Raw genomic sequence first — 27729 nt, forward strand, 5'->3', positions numbered from 1 at the left:
CTACGAACTCTACAGTCTCCCACAGCTGGTCTTATATTCCGTATGTTCGTATTTTATTAGGGAATGCAGAACTGAATCGAATTCCATCTGGAAGTCGACACGGTATCAAGCTGAGTGCACTATCTACTGCTTTCTGGATCTTGAGGACGGTGGATAGGGTATAGTACGAAGAACAACAATATCTAAGAAAATGCGAAGTGCTGACTTCGAACTTAACTCACCAGGCGACAATGTCTCCGTAGGTGACAGGTGTGACGTCGGTGCCCGTATGGCAGAAGTCTGCGCCCACGCTGACCTCGAGGGCAGATAGCCGACCTTGAAGCATGCGACCCACTGCCTTCTGGACATCCTGGTGGCGGCAGGACCGTGGGACACACGTTGCGCAGCTCCCCAACGACTGGCGGGAGATACGGTGACCTGGCTGTGGAAGTAATAGTCAGCTGAAGGAAACAGGAACACACTCAATAATAGAGATCTGGGCGGATGACCGCAGTAATAACTTCTTTGCAGATAAAATTCTGCATCAATATGCATATCTGCGGGCACATCTGTAGAGACTAAAGAAACGACGCACCACGAAGGAGTTATCCAAATGGGACGGAAATGTGGTGCACATCTGAAGACAAACAAATGATTACAATTTCGGATAACTCGGATGACTTACTCAAAAGAAAGAACTGCACAAATTCAGCAAGTCAATAAAGCGTTGGGTCATCTCTGGCCCTTATGTAAGCAGTTATTTGGCTTGGCATTGGTTGACAGAGTTGTTGGATATCCCTCCTCAGGTACGCCGTGCTTAACTGTATCCAATTGTCGCTTATATCGTTAAAATTCCGAGCTGGTTGGGGGTCAGTACCTATAATGCTCCAAACGTTGTCACTGGGTAAGAGATCCGGCAACCTTTTTAGCCAAGGTAGGGTTTTGCAAGCACGAATACAAACCATAGAAACTCTCGTGGTTTGCGAAATGGCATTATCTTGCTGAAATGTAAGCCCAGGAAGCTTTCCATGAAGGATAACAAAACGGGACGATAAACATCGTCGAAGTGCCACTGTGTACTGTTAGAGTGCCGCGAATGACAACTAAAGGGATCCTGCTATGAAAAGGAATGGCACCCCAGAACATCATTCCTGGTTGTCGGGCCGTATGGTGGGCGACATGCGTGCATATCCGAAGGAATATTGCATCGTAGACTTTGGAACAACACAGGCACAGCAATGTCCTATTGTATCGTTTCTAAAGTGTGGATATTCTCCTGTAGTAGGGTACATTGGTTTTTCATCGCCATTCCCACCTCTTTGATAAGTAGATAGCTCTTACCCCCACAATTATTCTTTCCAGACAGTAAATGATATGTGTACCAAGTTTGGTTCAGTTCGGCCCAGTGGTTTAGGAGGAGATGTGGAACATGCTTATATACGGGATGTTCAAAAATAGTGTCGAATACTTTGAGAGGTAGTACTCGTGGAAACCAGAAAAATAAGTCCAATAAACATGTATCCGAAAGTTCATACTTTCTTAGATAAGTCCGATAAACATGGGTCCGGAAATGCATACTTTCTGCGATAAACAGGTGTTGACAAAAGGCGTTCAATGTGTCGTCTATTCATGACAATGCACCCCTCTGCCCTCTGGCGTAAGGAATGACGCACCCTTTGAGGTATACCCGATTGTTCTTAAACCTGCTGGCACGCACATCGTTGATTGGTGCGGCGTAGACCAATTCCTTCAACTGTCCCTATAATCAAACGTCTAGGGGACTGAGTTCCGGCGAACGAGCAGGCCAAAGTGTGCCCCCCCCCCCCTCCCGTCTCCCCCGACCAATCCAGCGGGTCGTGATATTGTGACCTCCCCTCCTCTTTTTGCTCCGTTTCTTTCGCTGATCTTTGCTCTTCTTTCTTCCTTCTTCGTACCGCGACTATATCTCAGGGTTTTCAATGCAGAAATGTAGTGAGAAGGGGCATATGTATGTGGTGGTTCACGATATCGTAGTGCTGTGAGGGAGCGTCACTTGTGCCTCTGGTTTGAGAAGACTGAAGACTAAAGTACGAACATTTCTCAAGAGAAAAAAACAGGTATGTGCTCAATTTTCTTTTAAAACTATAAGTAGTAGCATAGCTAGTATTATCTATCGTTCTACTAAACTGAATGAGCGCGACACCATTGATGAAGTTTCAACATCGAAAGAAGTTTATTAATACCAATTAGCTGAAATAAAAAAAAAACATCATCCAATCCAGAAGTCACTCACAGTTACAGCAATTAGTTTCTGATGTGTGTTTAGTGGTCATTGATACTTACAAGATCGTTTCACTACTTCTATCATCGTCCGTTTATCAGTTGCTAAGCAACGTATCAACAAGCTGACTATACAATGATTAACATTTGTCGTATGCCGACAGTAAATCGCTTCCCGCTTGCTTTAAGCATCAAGACGATTACTATGCCGCTCATATAAGTCTTTGATAGTTATTATCAAGCTAAAGTCCGTAAATTGCGGTTAATGTTACTGAGCCATCCACGCGACCATAACGCCCGATTTCCAGTCGCGTATCTTAAACTCCGCGCCGATATTTGAGAATTCGCGCGCAATTTGTTTGCACCAAAGTCGGGCCGTGGTTCCCTAGAATAGTTTTTAAATCAACTGCGGGTTGTAAATTAACAATTCTATGCTCATTCATGAAAGTTAAAGAAGATCCGCACTTGACGACTACTTGAACGCGCACTCGAGCAACACGTAAGTTTTTGTTCTTACAAAGAGACAAGATATCATGCATAATGCAACAAGGTGATTTGCTATGTCAAAACATATTGATATCTATCTCATGAAAACTCATTACCTATTAAATGTTGTACATAATTAAATTCTTTACTCTGCAAATAATCAATAATATGTATAAATGAATTACATGTATAAAAAATCTCAAGTTGATACGACATCATAGGTCACTACTTCTTTCTATTCCCCTACAATCAAGTGACGCAAAGTATATCTGACTATATTGGACATACTCATGTAATGTTAAATATGTCTGCGTCAGATGCTCGCATACATTGTGACGAAAGTGTAATGGTGCGCCATCATGCATGAACTACGTTTGTATTCGTTGCTGCAATTGCACAACTTCCAGCAAGATAGGCAACAGATTAATGAGAAATTCTAGATAATGCGCTTCAGTTACCCTATCTGGTAGTACGTATGTCCCTGTTAATCTATCGCCATACTGCTACCCATACATTGATTGAGAATCGGTGTTGACGCTCGCTTTCCTGAATTGCTTGCTTGTGGATTTACTATTGCCCATATGTGTTGGTAATGGAAATTCACAACCCCATCTCTTGTGAACCGAGCATATTGGATGTGAACAGTGGAGCTGCGGCACACTTCTGCAACAGCCATTGACAGAACCGCCGTCTACCATGATGATCCTGTGGCCTTAGGGCCTGAACGCGCTGTATGATGAGGGGGATACAGCAATTGTTAATGAAGTAACCCCCCCACAGATAAGAGAGTGAGACAAGCCTTCTGTTGCTGCTGATCGTCGCACACTGATCTCAGGGGTTTCTTCCATCAAACGTAGCACACTTTCCTCCACTTCAGGTGAGCGGAGCGTAACTCAGACGCTGGAAAAGTCTGCCTAACAGCTTATCAGAGGGAACTCTCCGCTGTGGAAATTTTTCAATGTAAATGGCACGGGCTCGCAGGCTACGTCACTTGATAAACCATAGCGGAATATCATATCCGCCATTTCACTTGTCTAGTATTAGGCTTCCATTGCTAATAAGTGGTGGAAGAGAAAAAAATTTAAATGTACTACACCAACTACAGGTACAAACAGCGCTATAACTGTAAACACACACTGAAGAGCCAAAGAAACTGGTACGCCTTTCTAATAAGAAGTAGGGCCCTGCTAGCACGCAGAAGTGCCGCAACACGACGTGACATGGACTCGACTAATGTCTGAAGGGAATTGACACCATGAATCCGTAAGAGTAAGAGGGGATAGAGATCTCTTCTGAATAGCACGTTACAAGGCATCCAAGATATGCTCAATAATGATCTGGGGAATGAGATTTTCACTCTGCAGCGGAGTGTGCGCTGATATGAAACTTCCTGGCAGATTAAAACTGTGTGCACCGACCGAGACTCGAACTCGGGGCCTTTGCCTTTCGCGGGCAAGTGATCTACCATCTGAGCTTCGGTAGCTCTTTTGGTAGAGCACTTGCCCGCGAAAGGCAAAGGTCCCGAGTTCGAGTCTCGGTCGGGCACACAGTTTTAATCTGCCAGGAAGTTTCATGATCTGGGGAGTTTGGCGGCCAGCGTAAGTGTTTAAACTCAGAAGAGCGTTCCTGGAGCCACTCTGCAGCAGTTCTGGACGTGTGGGGTGTCTCATTGTCCTGCTGGTATTGACACTTTGAACACTCCCCTGATGACATGTACGGTCCATGGATTCATGAAGTTGTCTCCATACCCGTATGCCTCCATCTGCTCGATACAATTTGAAACGAGACTCGTCCGACCAGCCAACGTGTTTCCTGCCATCAACAGTTTAATGTCGGTGTTGACGAGCCCAGGCGAGTCGTAAAGCTTCGTGTCGTGCTGTCATCAAGGGTACACGAGTGAGCCTTCGGCTCCGAAAGCCCAGATCGATGACGTTTCGTTGAATGGTTCGCACGCTGACACTTGTTAATGGCCCAGCATTCAAATCTGCAGCAATTTGCGGAAGAGTTGCACTTCTGTCAAGCTGAACGATTCTCTTCAGTCGTCGTTGGTCCCATTCCTGCAGGATCTTCTTCCGGCCGCAGCGATGTGAGAGATTTGCTGTTTTACCAGATTCCTGATATTCACGGTACACTCCTGAAACAGTTGTACGAGTAAATTCTCGCTTCTTCGCTACCTCGGAGATGTTGTGGCCCGTCGCTCTTCCACCGACTATAAGACCACCTTCAAACTCACTTAAATCTTGATAACCTACTATTGTAGCAGCAGGAACCGATCTTAAAGCTGCGACAGACATTTGTTGTCTTGTATCGTCCTTGTCGATCACAGCGCCGTATGCTTCCTATTTACATATCTCTGTATGTGAATCCGCATGCCCATACCAGCTTCTTTGGCACTTCAGTGTATAAGTGAATGCGCGTCTGGAAGAAGGTAAAACACTATGATACGTACAGTTGACAGTACTGTAAAATAAGGCACACAAACACGGTGAAAACTAACGTAGCCTACAACACGACCCGAACCACACGACGGACTGCAGATAACCCAATGGTAGGTGGAGTACTGTGACTAAAAAATCATAATAACCTGCCGACACGTTTGATGGAGCGACTGTGCTAATATCTGCAACCAAGCGTCACGCACCTCCTCCTATAAACACGCGTTTATCTCGGAAAGTATGTGTTTACGAACCCATGTTTATTGCAATTTTTTCTTTTTTCGGTGAGTGCTACCACATCTCAAAGTATTCAACACTTTTTTCTAATACTTATGTATACATACGAACATACACATGCACAACTGTTTTTATAATTTATATGGATTATTGTTAGTGGTTTGTTATGTTAATTGAAATGATGATAACAAATAAAATAATTCTCAAATCGAATCTCATGTCTGCACAACCCTCCTGCCCAAACCCCACTCCACCTAAATGCCACTCTACAGTCGTTGCAAATATCGACTTATACGGCACGATTTATTCTACTTTGAGGCTACATAGTATGAGGCTTGAAGTTCATGAAATTGCGTTGCGTTGCGTTTTGCGTATGCTTTGCCATCTCCTATGGATATAGTTTTGTAATGAAGTAACAGCTTAGACATTTATTCTGCGTAACTTCATAAATAATTAATTATACAACAGAAAGAGAATGACCGCTGCTCTTTGAGTCTCTTGAATCAGGTCGAAAGTAGGACAGTGCATTACATTACTTGGCATGCGTCAGGAATATTGTTGCAACGGCTGCTACCTACCGCGTCCTTTGTCCAGCTCCGGGTCTGTCAGCAAAAATTATTCCTTCGCTCGCCCGAGCTGGGCGCATCTCACATTCCGTGTACTTCAAAGTTAGCATTCCCTCCCAGCTTATCCAGTCGCGTCATAGCGAATGCTATGGATGCCAGTTTGTCGATCTCTTCATGCCTCATATTGCTGCTTACTTTAAAATGAATGTGAGCACTTTAAATCGTGTCCAAGGGGAAATCGACACCCATCCCGAAATACTTCACGTTGAGCATGTAAGTAACCGCCGGCGTAACGATATGAGTCCGGTCACCTTCTTGAACACCGTCTGGCTAGCAGGGAACCTAGCGACACTTGCGTTCCATGGAATCCCCGTTTCCATACACCATTACAGCGCGTAAGCACTGCAGTAAGTACGTCTGAAAAGTCTGCGCTCAGAATACCGGTTTCGAGGGTCTTGGTGCTCGGTTCCTATCTGAGCTAGGAACATGGGACACAAAGTTTTTAATTTATCCAGGACCAGCGGCCATTGGTATACCAATTCGAAATTATGTCTTACTGTAGCTGTGTTGCAGTACGTTAAGCAAGGTATGAATTACGAACCGGACCTGGGGCCAGGCGAATTATGTAAATCGACTAACTCCTTTTGCAAAAGATTTTAAATGAGCTAAAAGTAATGTTCAGGTAATAACACCATTTGTATGTGGACAGATCGGGTTTCACGTGCAAAAACAGTCGTCTTTAAACAGCTCCCAACTGGAGCGAGACTGACGGTTCACCATCGGTGTATCAGACCTTGGTCTCACTTTTAACCGTCTGAAAAAAATTTGCTTTGTTTGGATTTTACGAGCAAAAAACACGTTTTTCCGGGAGGTTTTTGAAGCGCGCCGCTTCCATAATTAAAACCTGTACGTATCTGTTCAAACTTTACAAAAAGGTAGATAAAAGCATGAAGCCCAAACGAAAATTTTTATCTAATATCCTTTATCCGTTTTCGAGATAAGACGGTTTAACATTTTTCTGGGAGGTTTTTGAAGGCCATCACTTCTGTAATTTTAACTTGTACGAAGGTAGATAGAGGGATAAAGTCAAAACAATACTTTCATTCAATAGGATTTAGACGTTTCCAGGATACGATGTTTTAAAGTCGAGCTAAATGTAGCGCATAAAACTTCAGTCTTACTATAAAATTGAAAACTGTCTTTCCAAACTCTAATTTTATTCGAATTTTACGTGCAAAAAACACGTTTTCGTGAGGTTTTTTTACGAGCGTCACTTCTGTGTTTCAGATATGTGGAAATAAGTTAGGAGGTAGGCAGATACATGTAATTAATGATCGTCCTATTGTTTTATGAAAGTTTTATCGGTTGTCACCATATAAGCAACACGGACTGGGTCAGTCGTTGCCCGAGTCAACAAAAATCTGAGTCGATTGCCAAGCTATGGCGATCTGACGTCAAAATTTTGGTAGAATAAAAGTTGGGAAACAGAGTGAAAAATGCTGCTACTGTAGCACAGAAAAGGAAACCTTGTCTTGGGCAGAGTTGGGACTCGCAGTTTCAGACATTTTCAAATCAAAACATCTTGACATTCGCTCTTTTTCAAGAGTTGTCCCTACTTCGCCAGCTCAGTGAGCTCTCTTAAATCTACCCGCTGCCAAATGTATGGTGAGGGTGTAAGTATAAATAGACACAAATCTATGAGCTTATAGAGAGTGGGAAGCATCTACAATAGGAAGCATCCGAGAGCGGATGTGCATCTGTATTAGGAAGTATCCCAGAATGGGGATGGAGACATCCTAAACTTTAATAAGACGCTGCGTCATGTTGCACGACATGATAAATGCCATGATGGATGGCATGGTAGCGTGTGCCATGTTATACGACATGACATATGTATCGTGCTACTTTACTTGACACGACGCATTATATGGCGTGACATTGGTACGAATACAAACAAGTAAAAAAGTGAGAATATGTCAAAATTTCTTGATTTAAATGTCTCTGAAGCTGCCAGATAAGTCGAAAAGCTAGTTCCCTTCTTTTACATCCTTAACTCTACGCAGGACATATTAGCCTTTTTTGTGTTACGATAGGAAAAATTTTCATTCTGTTTACTCTATGCATGTCTACAGGAGTTAGTTTGATTTGTAATTTGGTTTCCTAGTGGAGCAATATGTATAAATAATAATGCAAGGTGCTGAGAGGTGAGTACTCACATCGGATAGGCTGCCTTCCACCATTCTGTGAGCGTGCATCAGGCTGTCGATCTCATCGTTATCGACGCGATAGTCGATAAGCGCCAGACAGTACCTGCCATTTGCCGCTAGGCATTGGTCGAAGTCGCCCAGCTGGTTCACGTTGCCATTCAGAAGTCCCGACGGCAACCGCGCTGTCGCGTCCAACACTGCAACGGTTCATTACTTATATATGTACTGTACACAATTTGCACTAGTCGTTTCATAATCATAGAAAATAATACGTATCACTCATTTAACAACATGTCTACTGATTAGTAAAATCGGTAATGAAACTAACTTTTATTTAAACCTTTAGTAAGCGTGTCGCATATATTCGTTCATGGATTGCTCGTTCTCAGTGGATTCGAGAGATTCATTCGTCAGCAGCATTCTGTGGCTTATAGCTAATGGGAGCGAGTTTCAGGAACGCAGGTGTTATAATGGTATAGTTAATGCTTCCTCCACTAGATGGTACATATCACCAGCCGAGATAATGTTTTCTCAGACAGTTATAATTTTTTCATTGTTTATAATGGTAAGGACTTAAGTTATGGTGGTTCTTATCCTGATAAAAAAACTAACTTCTCCAATTGTCTTGGACTTATCTAACGATTTGATCTGTAACGTTTGTTGTGTTTACCTTGCCAACTGGTACACTTGTCTAGATCTGGTTAACAAACTAATAAGAAACGACACCGAGGTTTTCGACACATTGCTGCAAAATAGAAAGTCTTAGTGAAACAAGCAAATGTTGACGAAAGGCAAGGACAAGAGACACGTCTTGGTGGTCAGCGTCAGCACGTTCCGTCGTTCCGTGACGATACATTTCAAGAAGAACATTGAAAGAACGGTTCGTGCAAAAGTCAAGTGTTATCACGGATTACAAGAATATGGGAGGAGTGGATAGGAGCGGTTCCCAGTCGCAAAGTTAACGAATGATAAGGAGCAGAGTGTAAAGGATCTACATGTTTATTAGATGTTGCATGCCCCAGTACATACGTCCCACAAAAAAAAAGAAAAAAACGGTGGTGAAAACAGCAGATTGGAATTCATAATTATTCTCGGGGAATAGCTGGCCGTATAGTCTCCAGCAAAGATGGTAACACTAAGAATGCAATGGGAACTCCACTGTTGAACACAGAGGAGAGAGCGTATAGGTGGAAAGAGTGCGTTAAAGGCCTCAATGAGGTGGAAGATTTGTCTTATGTGAAAGAAGAAGAAACAGGAGTCGATTTAGAAGAGATAGGGGATCAATATTAGAATCACAATTTAAGAGAGCTTTGGAGGACTTAAGATAAAATAAGACAAAAGGGGTAGATAGCATTCCATCAGAATTTCTAAAATCATTGGGTTCGATGAGTCGGTGACCATGCCGTAAAATGAAACTTCTTGGATTGGTTTATGCATTCTGACACGGAGTGTGGTTCGAGAATGTTTTTAACAGTCGCTGTAGTTTTGGTCCTGGCTGTAGACTACTTTCGGGCTACTTTGGAGTCAGGACACATTGCAGCATTCAGTTGTACGGTACAGTCAAGAAAACTGAAGGATTGATGATGCTTGACAACTTTATAAACTGTTGTTAGTTCTGCAGCAGCAACTGTCAATTCTTCCTGGGTATGTTCTTTAATCATGAATGTCAATGCTACTGCGAATCTATCTGCATATTTTTACGTAGAAATGTGATGTCTCACACCCGGCTTACTTCCATGAGTTACTGAGATGAAACAGCTACAAATCTCACAAAACGCTTCCTGATCCGTACATCCTTTCTTGACAAAAGACCACTCTTTTGTACAATCAACCAAAAAGTGACACTTTCTCTTTCCATCCTTAGGCATTTTTGTAAACTATGATAAGTTTATTAGACGATGAACAGTCGACAATAACACTTTAGTCATTGAAGTCACGTCACTATACACTTCACGTCCTATATATCCGCAGTAAGTAATTCAAACGTTATTAACTTGCACTCGTTGTTCGTATTGCGTTTAGAAAGAATCATCTTATCATAATGCTGTTCATATGGAAACTGTCCGATTCTTCAGCGTAGCGTTGCTATAATAGTTCCAGCCCCGCATTACTGGAGAAGGCCGGTATTTTCTCGAATAATGACGCTAGATGAAGAAGGTGCTTGCATCGTCAATTCAGGATACGCAACATGAAACGTTATCTGTGAGACGACCTTATCAACATAAACTGCATTTACATGTTGTGCAAACAAACGGCGTTACGTCAGTACGGGAGCCAAGCTCGCAACAGTATTTTGCAAAAATGGGAACAAAATTGGGTCACGTCGGGACGAGAAGATCCATAACGTTGACGGTCCCGATATACCAGAACGGATGGCAATCCTAGTTACACAGTTACCAATATTTGTTACTGAGCCCCATTGCTGCATACCGTACTATCGAAATGCTAAAACACCATGTATGTGTTTCGTTCTTTTACTGTCATAGTGATTTTGCTTATGGACAGAATTAGAATCCTAGACACGTAGATTACAATAGTAGTACATGGAGAACTACTTGGATGTTTCTTATGTGACTTCTGCAACCATTTGCATGTAAGTTAAAACTCTCTTCTTTCAAGTGTACTTTTATAAACATGGTACTAATAATTCTGTTACATTAACAGTTTCTTCACTCACTTCTTGGTAGAAGAACATAGTTCTGAGGGGTGTTCAAAGGACATAGTTATAAGTACGAAATAACACTGTGGGTATAATTGAAGTCTTTATTCAAAAGTAATCATCAGAGGTCTGAACAAAACTATTCGACTGTTTCCCGAGCCGAAGGGTTCCTGTCCGCAGAATTCCTGTGGCTGAGACGGGAGCCAGTCCTCAATTGTCTTCTTCAGTTCGTCGTCCGAGCTAAAGCGCTTTTCTTTGAGATGCTTCTTTTGTGGACCGAACACAGGCTAGTCTCAGGGCGACATGTGCGGGCTGTAGGGCGAATGCCTAAGCTGCTCTCGCTTGAATTCGGCCGTTACACGTTGTGTGACCTCCGACGCGCGTTACCTTGGAGCAGAATCACACCCTCCCTGAGCAATCCAGGCCGTTTGCTCTTCACGGACTTCCGTAGGCTACGGAGAGTCTCAAAGTACACGTCACTGTTAAAGGTTTTTTCGTACTCCAGGAATTCGATGAGTATCGGACCTCTGATGTCGAAAAAGACAGCGAGGCGTAACATTGCCTGCTGAGGGCACAGCTTTCAAACTTTTAGGTGGAGGTGACGACGCATGCATCCATTGCATAGATGTCTCACTACGACATCCCAAAGCGGCAAATTTCAGCTTGTTTGGTTGTTATGACTTTTCGTACCTTTTCATTTGAACACTCCTTACATAAATGAGAAACACAATATTTTGTGCGTTCTGCAGGTTCCTGTAGAACATACACAATATTGCGCTTTTCATTTATAATCAGTGTATTTATGGTCGAGTATAGCTAAGGGCGAGACCAGCTTAAACAGCAATAAATGTTTAAAGATGAAGTGATAGAAAAGATTTTTGTTTACTTCACTGAAATCCGTAATTAAACAGAAAACAACGCATACAGGACAAAGACCATGAGATTTTCCGTCACTTTGCTAATACAGCAGGTAAATATGTCATAATTAGTAATTAACTGGGTAATAAATATGGGTCGTTACAATTATAAACTCATTGTACAACAAAGAAGAAACGAGATCTCAGAACTTAACTGAAAAATGTAGAATACGGAATACACGGAAATCCAAGGCTTCCACAATACTTTTAGCTCTTTATACTAAGGCTCACTTACCAGTATAGCCACACTTACTCTTGAGCGCTGGAATGTGCAGCTTCAGTGCTGACTCCATCAAATGAGCAGTGTCGTTTCCACACTCTTCATTGCCAACCACTTTCAGGGATTCGTACAGAGGAGACAATGCAGACAGGGCTGACTCCACGAGTGCCCTTGTGTCCTCAGTGTCAGGTCTGACGGCGGGACAATAATCGCTTCCATTACTCCAGTCGCACACGTTGCTCCTGTCGAGTCCTGAAACTGTACGAGAAAAGCTAAATTTAAATCAAGACTTTGTAGAAGTTTGAAAGGATGAATACTCTGCATCAAGTACCAAACAGTTCATATTCTTCCATTTTAGCTGAAAATGCACATGACTATAGGTTACATGCTTTTACATCGTTGCTCGAATAACAGCAAATCGCCCAGTGCATTACTGGCCCCCATTAAGAGTGCGACAGGATGCCCTGTAAACACGCAGCAAAATACTCGACACGAGGTGGTTGTACCAGGCTATGGAAGAAGAAGATGTGCGAAAGGAAATAGGTGTGTGGGTTAAGCGGTGCCAGTGTAATATGAAGAGAGCTGAATATAAAGTGGAGAATATTTAGTCCGATTGTTTTACTGTTTTTCGTGTTCCTTAGCTCAATCAGGGAAAACGGAACTCTTTATAGGATCATTTTGTTGTCTGTCTGTCTGACCGACTGTTAAAAACCGTTTTTCTCAGGAACAGATGGATGCATCAAGTTGAAATTCATGTGACATACGAAGGTCTACAATCCGTTTGCAGTGCAAGAAATTGAAGCTGCTAAGTCAATGCAGTCAAAAGATACGACCATTTATGTCACATTCTTTGATACTAGAGAACTCACTCATCAAAGCCTATAGTGTACTTCCCGTTGACATAGAATCATGAAATTTGACAAGAAGCAAAGTTTCACAGTAAAACCAAAGGAAAAATTCCGAAAATTATGAATCTGTCATATCAAACGAAAATTTTTGTCATTTCTAATCAGATTGTCTGTCTAAATGTAAGCGTAGGCTTCCGCGGCTATTGTCACTGTCAATAAAATTCTTCTGGGTTGTTGACCGCGTTATCAATACATAAAATTGTCCAACGTTTCGGCCACTGTTGCAAGTGGCCTACCTCAGAGCTGAGAACTTCGTCTGTTAAGCTCCCTTTCCGTAAGGAAATGGTAGATGTACTAAGTTGAAATTTATGTCACTTACTAAGGTCTCTGGTCCGTTAGCGGTAGAATAAACTTTGGCTTCTAAGTGAATCCAGTAAAAAGATACGACCATTTATGTCACATATTTTGATACTCGCAAACTCACTCATCAAAACCTAATAGTACCTAGAATCTTGAAATTTGGTAAGAAGCAAGGTTTCACTGTACAAGTAAAGGAAAAAACCCTAAAACTGCGAATTAGTTATTATATCCACGAAATAAATTATCATCTGTCTGTCTGTGTGTTTGTTTGTCCGTCCGTTTGTTAAGCCCCTCCCCCCCTCCACTCAGAAACCGCCAGATGTATCAAGTTGAAATTTAAGTCAGCTTCTGAGAGTACCAATCCCAAGGCGAATGGAATACTTCAGCTGTCAAATTACGTAGGTCTCATCAGATCTTGTACAGGTCGTAGACATGAGGTTGAGTGTATAGTCGGTAACGTGCACGACATCCTTACATTACATCGCAGAAAGGCCCGTGCAGGACCTGCAACATGCGGTCGTGCATTATCCTGCTGAAATGTAGGGTTTCGCACGGATCGAATGAAGGGTGGCGCCACAGGTCGTAACACATCTGAAATGTAACGTCCACTGTTCAAAGTGCCGTCAATGCGAACAAGAGGTGACCGAGACGAGTAACCAATGGCACTCCATACCATCACGCCGGGTGATACGTCAGTATGGCGATGACGAATACACGCTTCCAATGCGCGTTCGCCGCGATGTCACCAAACACGTATGCGACCATCATGACCTACATTCATCCGAAAAAATGACGTTTTGCCATTCGTGCACCCAGGTTCGTCGTTGAGTACACCATCGCAGGCGCTCCTGTCTGTGATGCAACGTCAAGGGTAACCGCAGCCATGGGCTCCGAGCTGATAGCCCATGCTGCTGCAAACGTCGTCGAACTGTTCGTGCAGATGGTTGTTGTCTTGCAAACGTCGCCATCTGTTGACTCAGGAATCGAGAGGTGGCTGCACGATCCGTTACAGCCATGCGGATAAGATGCCTGTCATCTCGACTGCTAGTGATACGAGGCCGTTGGGATCCAGCACGGCGTTCTGTATTACCCTCCTGAACCCACCGATTCCATATTCTGCTAACAGTCATTGGATCTCGACCAACGCGAGCCGCAATATCGCGATATGATAAACCGCAATCGCGATAGGCTACAATACGACCTTTATCAAAGTCGGAAACGTGATGGTACGCATTTCTCCTCCTTAACGAGGCATCACAACAACGTTTCACCAGGCAACGTCGGTCAACTGCTGTTTGTGTATGAGAAATGGGTTGGCAACTTTCCTCATGTCAGCACATTGTAGGTGTCGCCACAGGCGCCACTCTTATGTGAATGCTCTGAAAAGCTAATCATTTGCATATAAAAGCATCTTCCTCCTGTCGGTTAAATTTCACGTCTGTAACACCTCATCTTCGTGGTGTAGCAATTTTAATGGCCAGTAGTGTATGAGCAGCTGCTCGACCATCGTACCCTATTCTTTTTAACTCCCTACATAGAGTCTTTGTGCTAGCTGGACTGCTGGAGGGGCTTTGGAACTCGTGAATGATTCCTTTTGTTAATTCCACGCGATTTTCTACAAAGATCCTCCGCAATGCTCGACGGTCCCTGTCCATTAGTACATGAGGTCTGCCTGGTCGTAGGTTAGTCGTGGTTCTTACTTCGCATTTCCATTTAACAGTTACATCATCACCAATCGACACGGGGAGCTTTATAAAGGGGGAAATGTTCGTGATGGTATACGTTTGTGGCTGGATACGTGTACGTCGATAAATATAAAGGGTGATGTAACCCGCTTGTGAACACGGTATGTCAGTGCAACACCTCCAGTGCATAAGTGATCAAAATCCTAAACACATCTGGGAAGCCACTGAACGAGATGTGTAGCCTCTACAGCGCTCTGATTTTGGGGCTATGGTTGTCCGGTGAAGGATGAGCACAGGTTGTGATGTCTCGTGGAATCAAAGTCACGCTGTATCGCTGTTGTCATCAGTACCTACAAGCTACCAGGTCGACGTCTCTAATTCAGTTATTCAGGATTACAGCTCTTAGTGATGCTGAGATTAGCGTATATGGTGTAACGTCACCACTGTGCGATCAAAGTGCGGTAAAAGATCGACTGTATTAGTGAGTTGCGGTACAAGTAGGTACATAACATTAGCAGAGTACGATAACGTCGAAATCACATGAGAAGATTCAGTCCACTGGTGGAGTATTCTCGCGTAAGGAATGTTTAGACAAGAAGAAACGGGATCCCTAATGTACCTGCCACTCTCTCTCTCTCTCTCTCTCTCTCTCGCCAGCTAAAAATACAGAATACCATTGTACTACCATGTGTGAAATCGTTTGCAAAATATGCTAGCCCGTTGTAGAATCACACTGTCTGATCATACGCAATCATCTCAAAAATACGCCACTCCATTATGGAGTCGGACTTTCCAATGGTCCAAATGGCTCTGAGCACTATGGGACTTAACATCTATGGTCATCAGTCCCCTAGAACTTAGAACTATTTAAACCTAACTAACCTAAGGACAGCACACAACACCCAGCCATCACGAGGCAGAGAAAATCCCTGACCCCGCCGGGAATCGAACCCGGGAACCCGGGCGTGGGAAGCGAGAACGCTACCGCACGACCACGAGATGCGGGCACTTTCCAATGGTGTGAAATTGTTTGCAAAATACGCCACCCAGTTATAGAATCCCATTGTCCAATCAATTACAATCGTTGGCAAAAGGCACAAATTTGAATACAGTGAACAGATACGGACAGTACATAATTTTGTGAAAGAAATGTATTGGGCACGAGAAAGATTTGATCTCGGACCTCCCCCTTTGCAGTCCAACACCTTGATCATCTAACCACCGCCCACGTTCGCTGCCTCCTTTTCTTCCGTTCTGAAACGGCTTGTACTGAAAACTGATGCCGCTGCACAAACGGAGGTTGCTACTGTCAGAACTAGCACCTGCGTTTGTCAATGCACGTGGCACGTGTGCTGCTGCAGTTCCTGAGAAGCCTGCTGCTCCCTCCCCTCCCCCCCCCCCCCCCACGGACTTGAGAAACGGCTGTGGTGGCTGACATCATGGACCTTCCTGCTGCCCCTCCCCAGGTCAAATCTTGCGCACTGCCCAGCGCTGCTACACCCCGTCTCGCTTCTGAGGTTGTGGCTCCAACGCCACCTCATACCAAAAAATCGAAACCAAAGCCAAAGGCAAAGACTCGCTGAAGGAGACTGCAGGTATATAGTCTGCTGATGATGTCATTCTCTCTGACGTCTCTTTCGACTCCTCCTCAGAGGCGATGGAGGTTGATGTCAGACTACAGCAGTCATCTCGCTCCAAAACTGAGCTTCCACCTGTTGGGGGCTCTCCTCCCTGACAGAAAGTCAGTATGAAGGTACTCCCACCCTGATGGATGGCTCCCATTATACAGTGGAACTTGAATGGATTCCGGACACATGTGGAGGAACTGCAACTCCTAGCACAGCAACGCCCACTGTGCTTATGTTTACAGGAAACACATTTAAAAACATCTGATGCTCCTGTATTAAGGGGCTGTACGTTACATTGCAAGGATGACCTGACTGGGGAAAGGGCCAAAGGCGGAGTCGCCGGGTTTGTCAATAATGGCCACCACTCCTCTGCTCTCCCCCTGGATACTGACCTGCAAGCTGTTGCAGTTGAAATTCATTCACGTCGGAGGCTTTCCGTTTGCTCCCTTTATTTACCTCCTCTGGATGCAGAGGACTTAGAGGCTCTCACAGATCTTATCGAATAACTCCCCCGCCCATTTCTCCTCCTGGGCGACTTCAATGCCCATCGTGTCCAGTGGAGCTCAACTTCTATTTGCGCATGGGGTCGAGTTTTGGAGAGCCTAGTGACATTTCAAATGTTGTGCATCCTCAACACTAGTACTCCGACTCATTTCTCTGCTGCTCCTGGGCCATTCTCAGCCATTGACCTATCTTTCTGCTCTCCGACCCTCACTGCCTCTGTTCATTGGGAGCTCATTGACGACCTTCATTCCAGCGATCACTTCCCCGTCCGCATTCATCTCCTGGATGGTGTATTGCTGGAACAGAAGCCGCCAACATGGATGAGTGGCAGGGCTAACTGGTTGCTGTTCAATTGGCTAGCTGTCTTTGAATGCCGTAGCAGCATTTAGGAATGCGTGGATCACATCACACTTGTGATCCATCATGCTGCTGACCTGTCCATACCTAAGTCTTTTGGCCCTCTTAAGCGGCGACCTGTACCTTGGTGGACAGAAGAGAGCCATTCAGCCATCCGGGACAGGCGTGCGGCTCTTCGACGATTTAAATGCCGCCCAACAGAGGTCAATCTTACCGCCTTTCGAATCGCAGGAGCCAGGGCACGCCGTGTCATTAAAGAGAGCAAAAAAAGATCATGGCAGGAGTTCCTGGATTCCATCAACCATTCCACTTGTTCCACAAAAGTATGGGAAGCCATCCGGAGGATTTCTGGTACACGCAGTCGTTTACCGATTGCAGCAGTGCTGAAACAGGGGTGCCTACAAACGGCGCCCAGAGACATTGCTCAGACGCTGGCCGAGCATTTTGCGCAAACTACTTCCAATGCAAGCCAGGATCCCGCATTTTGTCGCTACGTGCAACTGTAGAGAGGGAAAAGTTGGACTTCAGGTCCAATGGTTCTGAGGCCTACAACTCCCCGTTCTCTATGTGGGAGCTCGAATCGGCACTGGCTGAGACTGCTGACACTGCACCCGGTCACGACCAAATACGGTATTGCATGCTTCGTCATTTGCCAGCAGCGTCCCAGGAAATCCTCCTCGACTGTTTTAATCTAATATGGTAGACAGGTAACTTCCCTAACTCGTGGAGGGAGGCAATTCTGGTCCCTATGCTCAAACCAGGAAAGGGTCGCATGTCTCCAAATAGTTATCGGAGCATCGCCCTAACGAGCTGTATAGGAAAGACCCTGGGACGGATGGTTAACCGTCGTCTGGTCTGGCTTTTGGAGACCAGGCAACTTCTTAGCCGCTCTCAGTGTGGATTCCGCAAATATCGGTCCACGGTCGACAACCTGACCCTCCTAGAGGCGGCTATTCAGCAGGCTTTCCTCCGTCAGCATCACTGTATCGGCATATTTTTTGATATCAGTAAGGCATATGATACTACTTGGAGACACTGTATTCTTGCACAACTGCATGAATGGGGCTTTCGTGGGCACCTCCCCATTTTCATTCGGTCTTTCCTGTCTCAGCGGCTTTTTCGGACCAGAGTTGGTAACACACTGTCTGATCGATTTGAGGAGGAAAATGGTGTCCCCCATGGCAGTGTTTTAAGTGTTATCCTCTTTTCCACAGCCATCAACAGCATAACGTCTACAGTGAGGAGTCCAGTACAGTGCTCCTTATTTGTGGACGACTTTGCTGTTTTCTGTTCCTCCTCCAGTGTTGCAACAGTGAGCCGTCAGTTGCAACTAACAGTGCGGCGGTTAGAGGAGTGGGCTGCGAAGACGGGTTTTCAGTTTTCTGCCGATAAGTGTGTATGTGTTCATTTTAATTGTTCTCGTCGACCTTTTAATTTGCCTGCCTTGCATATGGGGGATACTGTCCTACATTTTAGAGACACAGTGCGGTTTCTGGGCCTAATTTTTGACTCCAGGTTGTCATGGCTGCCACACCTACGAGACTTGAAAGCCAAAACACTGAAGGCACTGAACATCCTCAAGTGCCTCAGCCACAGGTCTTGAGGAGCGGACAGGGCGCGTCTCCTCCAGTTTTATCGGGCTTTTGTGCGTTCACGGCTGGACTACGGGTGCACAGTGTATGGGTCAGCGAGGCAGTCTTATTTGCGGATCCTTGACGCTGTCCACCATGCAGGGATTCGACTGGCCACGGGTGCTTATCGGACCAGTCCCATACCCAGCCTCTGTGCCGAGACTGGGGAAGTGCCACTTGCCATACAGCTCCTACTGGTGCGCCATGCTTGTAAGTTTCATGTAGCTCCAACCTCGCCTGCTCACCAAATTGTTGCTCATCCGCCTCTGGACCGCCTTTTTTCCCACTGTCCCCAGGCTACGTTGCCCTTTGGGATCAGTGTGCAACGTGTGCTAGAGTCCCTCGGTGTGGAGTCTTTACGACCCCAAATCCAGGGTTTTAACCACCTGCCACCCTGGTTACTGGAGAGGCCTAGAGTGATTTTAGATTTGGTGCGGTACAGGACAGATAGCACTCCTGCTTCCGTTTTTAACTGGGTCTTTTCTACCGTTTTATCTGAGCACCATGAGCTGTTTTTACGGATGGGTCTAAGCAGGGTGACTCTGTTGGTTGCTCTTTCGTCTTCCCGGATGATGTCCTCAAGGTCAGACTGCCTCCCGCATTTACCATCTTTGACGCAGAATTATATGCTATCTTGCAGGCACTAGAGCAGATGAGACTTTCCCCCAGTGTTAGATGTCTCGCCTGTCCAGATTCTTTGAGCGCCCTTTATTCTCTCCACCGTTTGCACCCAGCAGATAATGGAACCCACACTGTCCACGACGCCCTCCTCCAACTACAGCGTCTGGGGAAGCAGGTGTCTTTCTGCTGGGTACCAGGCACGTGGGAATTCTGGGGAATGAAAGGGCTGATCGAGCAGCCAAGGACGCGAGCCGTGACCGTCAGGTATGTCACTGTGTTATCCCACTGCATGCCCTCACCTCGCTGTTGAGGTACAAAGTCCTGTGTCGTTGGAAACATGAGCAGCTAGAAGTGACCGACAACAAGCTCCGTGTGATCAAGCCCATAACTCGGCCTTGGCGTACTCCCTTCCAGCCACGTCGGCGGACGAGGTCATCCTTACTCGTCTTCGCATCGGTCACAGCCCTATGACGCATGGATTTTTACTCCGGCGAGAGGATCCTCCGATGTGTGGTGCTTGTGGCATGCAGATCACGGTGCACCACATTTTATTGGACTGCATTTTATTTGGTGACCAGCGGACTGCAGCGGATTTTCCGGCGGATCTGCAGTCTATTTTATGCAATGCTCAAACGAATGTTGTTCGGGTTTTAAAGTTCTGTGAATTGTCCCACATTTTTAACAAGATTTTGGGGAGATATTTTTAATGTGTCAACGGGATGGCTGGCTCACCCAAATATTTTCGTAAGTGGTCAGCCAGTCTCATTTCCCTATGCTGTTCTTTTAGCTCTTTTGTGGTTTGTTTTCCCTCTTTTACTTTCTTGATTAGCTATCTTGCCTCCTCATTGGTTTTAATGCATGTGAGAGTGCCTGTGGGATAGCCATTGTGTGGTCGTTTCGTGTGCATGCGTGTACGACAGTTTTCGTTCTTATCGACAATTGTTTGTTTTCATCGATGTCAGGGCGCTGATAACCTCTCCGTTGGGCGCCCATAAGTTCCCCGAACCACAACACACACACACGCACGCACACCATCTAACCATGACACCGTAGCTATTCACAAACGCCCATTGTTGCACATCTTGAGCTTGCACCGTTCACTGTTTCGAGTTTTCTTCTTTTTTTCACAGTTCAGTGTTCACGCTTGATCTGCATACAGTTTTTGGCGGGCTGTCCACTGGGCCATCTTACCACTAAATCTGAAGAGGTTGCGATGGGGAGTTTCCTCTGTAAGAATGAGCTGTAGCTAATCTCCCCAGAAACTAACTGAACCACTTTGTATTCCCTGTCATTTACTCAACTAGTCTTATGAAATTTCTTGTAAATTAGTAACAACTGTTTTCCTTACTTTAAACACAGTTAACTGAATTTTTAGCTATGTACCGATAGGCTACTCTATCTGCTGAAAACTATCAGGAGATATAGTAGTGGATATTAATATTTGGTGTGTCACCCATCGCCTTTATGACAGCTTGAACTCTGCTGTGGGCCGTTTCAACCATGTTTCTGGATGTCTTTGCAGAAATGATGACTCATTCTCCCAGAAGAGCCGAAATCAAAGAAGCTAGTTATGCTGGACGATGGTGTCAGGAGAGTAATCGACGTTCGAGGTTATCCCAAAGGTTCAGGTAGGGACTTTTGGGATTCAAGTCCATTACAGGAATGTTACTGTCCCCAAGCAATTGCCTGGCAGGTAGTTTTATTATAGGGTCCATTCTCATGCTACTGCAAACAATCTTCGCCTCCGACCTATTCCTCTATTGTGTTCAGTAAACAATGCTGTAAAAGAGTTCAGATCCTTCCATATACAGCGTTTTCTTGAGCTCTTTTTACTCGATCGACTTTCTTGTCTCGACTGACTACTTGACACAAGTGAGTCTACTGTTCCGCCCCTGGCATTTTACATAGTGCGTCTGCCTCGAGTTGTCATTTCCGGTTACACGTCAGCGCTAAAACTGAGTTTATTGCGTGAGCTATCTGTTCTACATCTACATCTACATTTATACTCCGCAAGCCACCCAACGGTGTGTGGCGGAGGGCACTTTACGTGCCACTGTCATTACCTCCCTTTCCTGTTCCAGTCGCGTATGGTTCGCGGGAAGAACGACTGTCTGAAAGCCTCTGTGCGCGCTCTAATCTCTCTAATTTTACATTCGTGATCTTCTCGGGAGGTATAAGTAGGGGGAAGCAATATATTCGATACCTCATCCAGAAACGCATCCTCTCGAAACCTGGCGAGCAAGCTACACCGCGATGCAGAGCGCCTCTCTTGCGGAGTCTGCCACTTGAGTTTGTTAAACATCTCCGTAACGCTATCACGGTTACCAAATAACCCTGTGACGAAACGCGCCGCTCTTCTTTGGATCTTCTCTATCTCCTCCGTCAACCCGATCTGGTGCGGATCCCACACTGATGAGCAATACTCAAGTATAGGTCGAACGAGTGTTTTGTAAGTTTGAGTAAGGAGTTTGACTCCTGAACGGTTAAAGTAAGATTATGAGGAGCTTCACTTTTTACGATAAAATCTCCACATATAACAGGCATTGTCCAGACTGATTCACTGACTGACTGCCTCATCGTCGCCCAGCCCAAACTACAAAGGACAAAAACTTGAAATTTGGAGAAGGTGTGGATCTTATACTGTAGGCGTCGTTTAAGAAAGTATTTTTCAAAATTCCAACCTAAGGGGGTGAAATGGGGGAGGAGATTTTTTTGTGGAAGTATTTTATTATGAAGGAATTTTTAAAGCTAAATCAATGAAAATTTAAATTTGGCTTCCAGTTAGAAATTTAAAAAAAATATATTTCACTCTTTTTGGAAATTCAACCCTAATTGTAGTGAAACAGAATGAAAGTTTTTATGGAAATATTTCATTGTGCAAGCATTTTTGGAGGTAAATCTATGAAAATTTGTATTTGGCTTCTATGTTATAAATAAAACGTACTCCTGTTGCTGGTTTTGGAAATTCAACTACTAAGGGGGTGAAATGTTTTAGGGAAACTTTTTTTGCGAAGGCATTTTTAAAATTATATCTTTGAAAATTGGCGATTGGCTTCTCAGCTGAAGACGAAAAAATACGTGTTTCACTGTTGTTGGAAATTCAACCCCTAATGGGGTGAAATAGGGTCAAACTGATTTACTAACTCATCATCGTCCAGCCCAAACCACTAAGTTTAAAAACTCGAAGCTTGGAGAGGCTGTGAATCTTATACTATAGGCATCGTTTAAGAACGGATTATCCGAAATTCCACACCTAAGGGGATGAAATAAGGGATGAGAGGCTCTTTTGAAGTAAGTCGGTATTAATGGAATTTCGAAGCTAGAAGTAAGAAGTTGGATTCTCAGTTACAAAATACGCACTTCAGCATTTTTGGAAATTCAACCACTAAGGGGGTAAAATAACAAGTGAAGGTTTTTTTGAAAATAAATATTACTGAAGAACTACTAAAGGGCATTTAAGGCTGCATCTATGACAACTGATATTTAACCTCTCGGTTAGAAATATTTCTGGATATTCAAACCCAAAGTATGTGAAATAGGAGGTGAAAGTTTTTAAGAAAATTATTTCGTTACGTTAAAAAAATTTCAAAGCCAAATTTATGAAAATTGGTATTTCACTTCTCTGTTAGATTTAAATAAATACTTGGTAGGTGATGAAAATTGGTGTGGAAATATCTGCACAAGAACGGAAAAGGCACGATTAAAAAAACTTTGGTCTGCAGCTACCAGAATCACTTTTTGTCAGAAGTACATTAGGAAAAAGTCATGCTTTATATGGTCTTAGTTAGTGTGAAAAACTTTTTTTTAAGGTATTGCAATTTATGAACAACATAAAAATTCGATTAAAAAAAACAAAAACAAAATATCTCTGCAGTCCATACAGTCTACGTGAGAGAAGCAGCGAGCAGTAAGTTAGTTGGAATATAACAACAAAATGTAGGAAGAAGAAATTGTAATAAACTTTATTAATGACCAAAGCAAAATGCAGAGTGGATGTTCTTGTCAAAGGTCGTGTGGCAAATTTTCTAAGCTCCTGAGAACTGAATCAATATGAAAAATGTCGCCCAGACATTCTAAACATATACGTTTATTTGTTCGAGAAAATACACTGTTCAATCACATTTTTTAGCAACTGTCAAAAGCCTGAATAACAACCTTTTTGCAGCGCGGACAGCTGCGAGATGTGCAGGAAGAGAGTCACTGAGGTCTTCGCAGGTACCGACAGCGATGTTGGGCTACGCTGGGTACCGTGGCCAGATACGCTCGGTTTTTCGGTTGAGGATCTGTGACGCGAGCAGCCCGATCGAAATCATCCTACAGATTCTTGACTGAGCTTAAATCCAGGGCGTTTGGTGACCAGGGGAGTACAGTAAGCTAATCCTTGTGCTCTTCGAACCACGCATGTACAATGCGAGCTGTATGACAACGTTGTATTGTCCTGCTGATAGATGTCATCTTGCTGAGGAGAAACAAACTGCATGTAGGGGTGGACATGGTCCCCAAGAATAGACGTATGCTTATGTTGATCCATTGTGCCTTCGTGAATGACGAGATCACCCAGGAAATGCCCTCCGGCCTTGCAGGGCGTTTGCTTCCAGATGTTTCACGTGAACGGCCATTTGTTCGAGGGGGCATAAAACGTGATACAACTGAAAAGTCCGCCTGTCGCCACACATCTCTGCAGCCCTTGTTCACCCCTGTCATCAACAGCCCGTGGTGCACCACTTTGCCTCGGCGCCAGTTTTGGTTAGGGCGATTTTGCCATGCACGATATACAGTGATTTAACCACGGCGGCGCGCGAACAGTTTACGAATTTAACCGTTTAGAAAATGCTTCCACCCTTGGCTCGAAAGCCATTGATCATGCTCTTTTGGACGGCAGGTAAATCGCTCCGTTTCAGCGTTACGACAATGACTGCACTGTTTGCCGCGTCCCCCACGACACGGTTTATAGACCCTACACTGCTAGTGCTGCCACCTGACGTCTGTGAGTGGTTGTTGCACGTTGACGTCGAGCATTGGCTGTGATCACATTAATGTGACTAAACTGTGAAATCTTGATGTGCTTAGCTATACAACTAGGCAATGTTGCAGCATCTTCTGGCGTCCAGCTTTGAGTGGCTTCCACCAGAGAGTGACGAAACTTTTGACGTGAAAACGTACCAAGCGATTCCAACAAAGGATACATACTAGAAGTGGATCTTCAACACCCGCAGCATAAATCAGTAGATCAGTAGCATGTGTCTTCTGGTTTCCGGATGAACATGTATCTATGCTTCAGATGGCTAAATGGTGGATTTCAGACTTTTTTGTTTTATATACAATTTTTTTATTATTTTATTTTATTTTATTTTATTTTTAGGTATTTTCTGTAGATTTTTGGCCTTAATCAACTTAGTGGTTAGTTATACTAACACATCTGAAATTAAGTTAAAACACTACGTGCCATTTCATGCCAATTCATGTGCAATATTTGTTCTGTCCTGGTATCTAGATAACAGACTAAAAGAAAATAGTAGAAAAATAATTACCCCGAGAGTATTTACGATTTACATTCGGATTTTCCCCTGTGTCCGGTAAAAATGGCGCCACGATCATATAGTAAGAAGACAAAGAAATTGTTCTCGGTCTTGTATTGCAAGAAAAACCATGTTATTCACTACAGGAATCTGAAACAATGTTGCAACATAAATTAGTTATAAAAAAGATTGACCGAGTTTTATCGTATAAGCAAGCCTTCCCCCCCCCCCTCCCCCCGGACGGATGAAGACTTACATTGAGATCATCGCACACAAAAGCGCATGAGTGCAAGAAAAGATTTCGAGAAGAAGTTCTTCAAATTGATGACGCTTTATATACATAATAATAATCTGTTTTTATAATAACTTAACCTATATACGATGTTTATTTTATCGGAAGTCACAGGGAGCTGTTCTGATACATCTCAATACAGAGGGTGATCAAGTGTTATCAGCCGGCCGCGGTGGCCGTGCGGTTCTGGCGCTGCAGTCCGAAACCGCGGGACTGCTACGGTCGCAGGTTCGAATCCTGCCTCGGGCATGGGTGTGTGTGATGTCCTTAGGTTAGTTAGGTTTAAGTAGTTCTAAGTTCTAGGGGACTTATGACCTAAGATGTTGAGTCCCATAGTGCTCAGGGCCATTTGCACCAAGTGTTATCCTGACCAACACGTTCTGGAGAGCTCTCATCCATTGAATAAATATAGGGTTGATGAAATCTGTCAAATCACCCACAAATTTAATCATTTATTGTTTCTACTATCCTGTAGACGTACGGTAAGTAAAATTTCATTACTAGCCACCCTTCTTTGCGTTACATTTTAACAGCCAGCGGTAGACAACAGCTTTGAAAGCGGCTCTGAAAATCGGTTGTAATATGGCAATAATCATGTAGAAGTAATATATAGAAAAAAATTGTATAAATTAACATTGAAGTGATAAAAGCACTTGATGAGTTTTTCTGCTTAGGGAAGATGGATGTACAGCAAAAGAATCAAACAGACGAGTTCAAAGGGACTACAGTACTCTGTGTTAAACTGAACAGGGGTTTCAAAACGAAACATTCGACATGTCTGGGTTAGGAAAGTTTTCAGTCAGTATGTCTTAACTGCTCTGAGTTATAGCTACATTCCAAGCAGCCAGTTGTTCAGTGAGGTATGGAGAGATGCATATTGAGAATTAATATGGACACAGAGAAAGAAATTAATGTACCGTGCAACAGATTGAAGTTGATAGGGATACCGATATATGTGATGAATATGAAATTAATCGTCACAGGACAAATGGTTCAAATGGCTCTGAGCACTATAGGACTTAACATCCGAGGTCATCAGCTCCCTAGAACTTAGAACTACTTAAACCTAATTAACCTAAGGACTTCACACACATCCATGCTCGAGGCAGGATTCGAACCTGCGACCGTAGCGGTCGCGCGGTTCCAGACTGAAGCGCCTAGAACCGCTCGGCCACACCGGCCAGCGTCGCAGGACCTAATGCCTAGAGATAAGCATTGTCCGAGAACGACTACTTGAAGGCAGGTAGGAAGAGGGGCTGAGAAAACACAAAGAAGCAACATGCACGCTTATAGGTGAAGACCGTAACAGGTGAAAGAATCTAGAGAGCATTAGGCACAACGGCACGCCAAACGGTTGATGACGAAATGTTCACCACCGAAACTCCACAAAAGAGATTTATTCCTACGTTTTTCTGAGTAATGTGTGTGTGCGCGTGTTTGTGTGATAGAAACAATAATATTTAAACTTACGTCCGAAATCGACGCTGGAAGAGTTTTCAAAAGTCCCATTAGTAGCGTTACAATAATTGACACACGTGATAGTTCTTCCGCAAGTAAACAGTAAACATATTTGAAATACTCGGTACACTGTAGAGCGGTGATTAAGCGAAGACATACTGACTAAAGATTAATGAACGCACGTTCCGTCGCTGCCACAAGCAAGCGCTATCTGTGAGTTTCGCGAGAGTGAATATTACAAGACGGCGTTGAGACATGAAGTATTATGGAAACAGGTATGCGAGCAAACTAAATGTGGCAATAAGACTTTCAGCTTTCTCTCACTCTCTCTCTCTGATAATTTACAAGTGACGAGGCGTTGCAGAACCGTCGTGGCGAAACAGTTGAGTTTCGATCGGCCTTCATTGTTTTCTCTGACCCACGAGACACACTTCACATGGCTCCGCTACAGGTGTTGTGTTCCGTTCAGAACTCTTGATCACTCAGACACGATAACACACATTTTGTAATGCAAATTCCGTCCACACCACCACATTGCGGAACCTAACATGAATGACCCGTAAGTCGAGCGGATAGCGGAAACTAGTGTTCACAGCAGAAGCGAAAAAATTCTGTCCCCTCCTCACCGCCTCCTCTCACACCCCTCCCCCCTCCGCCCCCCTAGTCATTGCTTCCAGACAGGGAGTGCGTGTAGCCGGTTACTAGTTCCTTGGATATATAAAGTTGCTCAATTTAGAAGTATAAACAGAGGTGTGAGGTAAAAAGTTATCTCTTACTAAATTGCTTCTACTTTCATTCTCCACACATAAAATTATTCAGAAATGTATCTGTCTACTTCAAACATAATTTTAGCATGTCACT

General features: G+C 44.1%; 1 protein-coding gene across 1 annotated transcript in view; it reads right to left on the minus strand.

The window, feature by feature from the left end:
- LOC126095513 (regulator of hypoxia-inducible factor 1-like) overlaps positions 1–27123 on the minus strand; it is a 250030-nt gene extending 222907 nt beyond the window's left edge. Inside the window, exons 1-4 of the mRNA XM_049910298.1 lie at positions 26881–27123; positions 11999–12223; positions 8179–8366; positions 222–421 (exon numbers count right to left, since the gene is read on the minus strand). Of these exons, the coding sequence (XP_049766255.1) occupies positions 222–421; positions 8179–8366; positions 11999–12223; positions 26881–27025 (758 nt within the window). The 5' untranslated portion in view covers positions 27026–27123. The remainder of the gene's footprint in view (positions 1–221; positions 422–8178; positions 8367–11998; positions 12224–26880) is intronic.
- Positions 27124–27729: the final 606 nt, after the last annotated feature.

The sequence above is a fragment of the Schistocerca cancellata genome, chromosome 8, assembly GCF_023864275.1.
Source record: "Schistocerca cancellata isolate TAMUIC-IGC-003103 chromosome 8, iqSchCanc2.1, whole genome shotgun sequence".
In the NCBI taxonomy this organism is placed as follows: Eukaryota; Metazoa; Arthropoda; class Insecta; order Orthoptera; family Acrididae; genus Schistocerca; species Schistocerca cancellata.